Raw genomic sequence first — 5,615 nt, 5'->3', positions numbered from 1 at the left:
TTAGCCAGAACCAAATAGTTTTGATGGTTGCTGCTTTATAACACAGTTTTAGATCTGGTACAGCTAGGCCACCTTTACATTTTTTTTCTTCATTAATTCCCTTGATATCCTTGAGCTTTTGTACTTCCAGATGAATTTTTTTTAACTCTATAAAATAATTTTTTTTGGTAGTTTGATTGGTATGGCACTGCATAAGTAAATTAGTTTAGGCAGCCTACCCATGAGCAATTCATATTTTGCCAGTAGTTTAGATCTGACTGTATTTGTGTGAAAAAGTGTTTTGTAATTGTGTTCATATAGTTCCTGGGTTTGTCTTGGCAGTATTACCTCCATTTTACAGATAAAGAAATTGAAGTTAAAGTAACTTGCCTGGGTCACACAGCTAATTAGTGACCGAGGCCAAATCTGAACTCAGATCCTTCTGCCCCCAGGCCCACCATAGAAAAGAAAGACTTCAATGAAATTGATTTAAAAATCATAAGAAAACACATTCAGGTAACTTTTACAACTATGGCTAGGAGAATTCTGAATGTAAGATATAGATATATATATATATGTATATATATAAACATTCTAACTACATATAATTTAAAAGATTTGAATGAAATAAAGATCAAATAAGACTAAAAATTATAGCCTGGAGATTATATCAAAAGTCACGTCAAAAAGGAACAATATGAGTCATTATATCCAAGGAATAGACAGAATGCCTTCAAAATAGACAAAAATGACCAAAAAACCCCAACACTTTTTAATTTTAAAATTCACAACTATGAAATAAAATGACTACATTATATATGTATGTATAATAAATCCTATAAAGGGTTGCACATGAAATAATTTCTATTATTTATTGCTTGCTGTTCATCTTGAGATATTACAATAGTTAGTATGGCACTTTCAAATCTTTCCTGAATCATTCTGGCCTTCCTCCTATTCTATTATGTGAGTATTAAAAACATCCTTTTGTTTTTTTGTAGGGTGGTGGAAGGGCAATTCTATTCCTAGTTTCCATCAAAATGCCAAATTTTCCTACAAAAATGACAAAAAGGCCTCAAAATATTTGAAACAAAAGCACATAGTCAAGCTAAACCAATTCTCACTTTGTCCACATCCCCAGATGTACTCTTTATTCAACATCTTGAATCCATCACACTTTGGTTAGGAGAGAGGTGGCACAGATTTTCTTTATAAGTCTCCTGGAAGAGTGGTTGGTGGTTATAATTATCAGACTTGTGACATCTTTCAAAGTTCTTCCTCTTTAGAAAGGTTATTGTTAACAGTGATTCCCTTAATGCCATTCCATTCCATCCGCATCAGTTCATGTGACTCTTCTGAGTTTTCAATTAATTGCCTGCCTTTGACTGTTCAGTTCCATTCGTATGCCAATATTTGTTCAGCTGTTGCCCTATAGCCGAACATCACACCTCAGTTTCCAGTTCTTTATCATAACGGGACCTGTTATAAATATTTTTTTTAACACTTGAGTCCTTTTCCTCTGTCTTTGACTTAAGAGAATAGACATACACACACACATATCTAGTGAGTCAAAGGGTATTACCGTATTTCACCTCATAAATGTCACCACCACACAATCATCGCACCTTATTTTTTCAGGCCAAAAAGTGGTGAGCCTAGAAATCTCAGCCCACTGGCATTGTCATTATATTTCCAAAAGCCAACCTGCAAGGTTTGTTTAGAGCACTGCGCTACTAATGGTATTGTCACTTAACACAATGAAGAGCCCTGGGGCAAAGGGAATGGGCAGGCAGGTGAAGCTGCCATGAGCAAGTCACGTGAGATAGTAAGGCTTGCATTTTCCCTGGCTAGCTAAACTGCACAGTTCATCTGCCAGCGGTACAGTATAGTAATAAATGATTTTTAAGTAATACTGGCACAAATGGTTTTTAAAGCTTCACATAATAGTTGCACCCCACTTTTTTGCAAAAAAAATTGTCATAAAATCTATGATTATGCACTGACATATGGTTGTCACTTTTGAGGCTTCACAGTTTCACCAACAGTGAATTAATTAAGGTACCTATAATTATTAGTGAAATTGAGCATACATGCTTCAGATTGTTTTTATTTAATTTTTAAATTGATATTCATTTCCCTCCCTCTGACTAGATCTCCTCCAGACTCTTGAAACTAATGTGTAGTCAAGAAAAATAAATTCCCCCAAATAGTTGTTTTTTCCATGGATGTGATGATATATCATGTGCTGGGAGAAATGAGGGTTGCTGAGAAAGGAAGGATGTATGAGCTAATGTAAAGTAAAGTGAACAGAACCAGAATATTTTACAAGTAGAAACAATATTGTAATGAAAAATAAGTCTGGAAGACTTAAGAACCCTGATCAATGCAATGACCAACCATGTCTTCAGAGGACCAAAGAGGAAATATGCTACCCAACTCCTGTTAGAGATGAGTATCTCAAGAGTACAGGATAAGCCATATAATTTTTTCTTTGACATGGACAATGCAGGAACATTGTCCCTCAATATACATGTTTGTAAATTCCCTCCAATGTTTATGATTGTCATTTCCTTATCACTTTTGTTGGTGTCCTGTAATTTCACTTGTGTCTGACTCTTGATGGCTCTATGGAGTTTTCTTGGCAAAGATACTGGAGTGGTTTGCCATTTCCTTCTCCAGCTCATAGTACGGATGAAGAAATTAAGGCAAACATAATTAAGTGCCTTGCCCAGGGTCACCCAGCTAGGAAGTGTCTGAGACCAATTTGAACTCAGATCTTCTTGACTCCAGGCCCAACATTTGATCCTTACCCAGCTGCCCTTATCTTTACCAGTCTGAAAGTCTTTCCAATTATTAGTGGTTTGGATTAGTGATTACAGATTTGAAGCATTTTTTCATTTGATCATTGATAACATGGATTTCTTCTTTTGAAACATGTCTATCCATAGCTTTTGACCAGAGGTCTATTGGGGAATGGCTCATTTTTATACATCTGTATTCATTCTTTAAATACTTGGAAATGAGACCTTTTTTTGGAGAAACTTGCTGCAAATCATTTTTCCAGTTAATTGTTTCCTTTTTACATGTTAGATATATTCATTTCTTCACGTGATAAAAAAACCCACCGTTTTATTTCATATCATCTTTTGTATGACTTGCTCTATCCCTTGTTGGGTGACACACTTCAATGACTTTGTTGAGCACAGGGCTGCTATGCTTATTTTCTTTGATATCTTACACACATCATGTGTACAAGCTCTATTTTTAAGTAGGACAAGAGAGTTTCAGTGACTACCTCTTTCTGATATAGTCTCAGACTTGGTCCTGCTGGGTCTCCTTCCTGGAATACTGGAAGAGCCTTTGGAAAGAGACACATGAACATAATTTTAATCAAAACACTGATTGAAAGTTGTAGGAACCACAGAAGCCACTTGGACCAACCTCATTTCAGAGATGAGTAAACTGAGGCAGAGAAACGTTCCCTACCCTTACGTAGCTAGAGAGCATCTATGGCAGGATTTGAACCCAAGTCTTTCCAACTTCAAACCCTGCTCCCTATCCATTACAGCACACTGCTTTCATCTATGCTGTTTTGAATATCAACTTGAACAAAAAGTGATTAAATTATCCATACCTTTTTTAGACCATAGACTTTGCTATGACACTGAGGATCTAAGGGGAAACACTAAGATAGCTCCCATTTACATGCTGATTTGATGCTTGCAAAGCACCTGACATATATTTTCTCATTCGATTTTCTCATCTACTCTTGGAGGTTGGTGCTAGTGCTTTTTTTTTGAACCAGAGATTTCATTTATTGTTAATAAATGATACTGATTTATTATGACATTCCAAACTCAATGAACCTTTTTAAAAATCTCATTAAAACATGCTTTATTTAAAAACTGCTGGTCAACCTATAATGCCTTTCATTTTTTTAAAAAAAATAATATTTTATTTTTTCTTCCCAATTATATGTAAAAACAATTTTTAACATTTTTTTAAAGTTCTGAGTTCCAAATTCTATCCCTCCTTCCCTCCCCTCAGCCCTCCCTGAGATAGTAAGCAATCTGATACAGGTTATACATGTGCGATCATGTAAAACATTTCAAAAATTGTCATTTGGTGTAAGAAGACAAACAAAGAAGTGAAAAATAGCATGCTTCAGTCTGTATTCAGACAACATCAGTTCTTTCTTTGGAGATGGATAGCATTTTTCATGAGAGTCCTTTGGGATTGTCTTGGGTCATTGTATTGCTGAGAAGAGCTAAGTCGTTCACAGTTCTTCATTGTACAATGTTGCTGTTACTGTGCACAATGTTCTGGTTCTGCTCACTTCATTTTCTTTAATTCACATAAGTCTTCTGAGGTTTTTTTTTTTTTTAAATCATTCTGCTTGTCATTTGGTAGGTGCCATTACTATCCCCATTGTGCAGATGGGGAAACTCAGGCAGGATTAGGTTAAGTGACTTGCCTAGGGTCACACAGGAAGTAAATATCAGAGACTAAATTTAAACTCAGGTCTTGTGCATTCAGGGAAACCCCTCTATCTGTTGTGCCACCCAGCAGTCTAAAAAAATCATTACAAAAATAAATATCCAACAGATTCCAAAATATTTATACTGAGACTTTTTGCACCAGTTAATATCATGAAACAAATTGAGTACCAATCAAATGGGGAATGGCTGAAGAAGTTATGGCATAGGAATGCTATGGCATATTAGAGAGGAGATATGAAATCCTTAGGATTTCAAAAAAAAATTTAATCCATTTTCCAGGCTTTATGCACAGGATAAAATTTGCAGTGTCTAATGAGATCTGTTGTGCAGGAAAAGACTTTCCCTCATTAATTAGATCCATCAGTTTTATGTTCAGCAAGATTTTTTCAACGAATACACAAGTATTAGCTCTGGGTCAAGGCCTTCTCACAATTACTGCTTTTATAAGGCTTCTTTCCATCTTGAATATTATAATGTTTGGTAACCTCCATTTTCCAGGGAAAGGCTGGTCCTCATTAAGCATATTCTTAAATCTTCTCTCCACCATGTATGCTCTGATGTAAAGCAAGAGATGATCTCAGCTGAAGACTTTTCCGCATTGAGTCCATATAGATCTTATTCCCAAGATGAATTTCCTGATTTCTATCAAGGTCTGTACTTCATTTGTATGCCTTTCCATATTCATTACAGGGATGTGATTTCTATCTCTTATGAATTTTCTGACAAGAAATAAGGGATGACTTTAGTCTGAATGATTTTCCACAGATTATATTAATGAGATTTTCTTCCTTTAGAATGGATTCTCTGATGTCTGATCAGAGAAAAATGTACATTAAAAGCTTTCCAATGTTCCAGACACTCAAAGTTTCTCTCCAATATGGACTCTCTGATGTTTAGCAAGATTTGAGCTCTGTGTGAAGGCCTTTCCACATTCATGACATTCATAAGGTTTTTCTCCAGCATGGATTCTCTGGTGTTTAGCAAGATTGGAGCTTTGTGTGAAAGCCTTTCCACATTCATTACATTCAAAAGGTTTTTCTCCGGTGTGGATTCGCTGATGTTTAGCAAGATTGGAGCGCTGTGTGAAAGACTTTCCACATTCATTACATTCATAAGGTTTCTCTCCAGCATGGATTC

General features: G+C 35.7%; 1 protein-coding gene across 4 annotated transcripts in view; it reads right to left on the bottom strand.

The window, feature by feature from the left end:
• Nucleotides 1-5,258: 5,258 nt before the first annotated feature.
• LOC114042171 (zinc finger protein 239-like) overlaps nt 5,259-5,615 on the bottom strand; it is a 23,714-nt gene continuing 23,357 nt past the window's right edge. For all 4 annotated transcript variants that reach the window (XM_027860839.1, XM_027860836.1, XM_027860838.1 and 1 more), the window contains one exon: nt 5,259-5,615. This exon is cut by the window's right edge and continues 315 nt beyond it. In XM_027860839.1, coding sequence (XP_027716640.1) covers nt 5,338-5,615 — 278 coding nt within the window. In that variant the 3' untranslated portion in view covers nt 5,259-5,337.

Source organism: Vombatus ursinus, unplaced genomic scaffold (genome assembly GCF_900497805.2).
Source record: "Vombatus ursinus unplaced genomic scaffold, bare-nosed wombat genome assembly UNPS02014270.1, whole genome shotgun sequence".
Taxonomy (NCBI): Eukaryota; Metazoa; Chordata; class Mammalia; order Diprotodontia; family Vombatidae; genus Vombatus; species Vombatus ursinus.
This window is presented reverse-complemented; position numbering and strand designations above follow the sequence as displayed.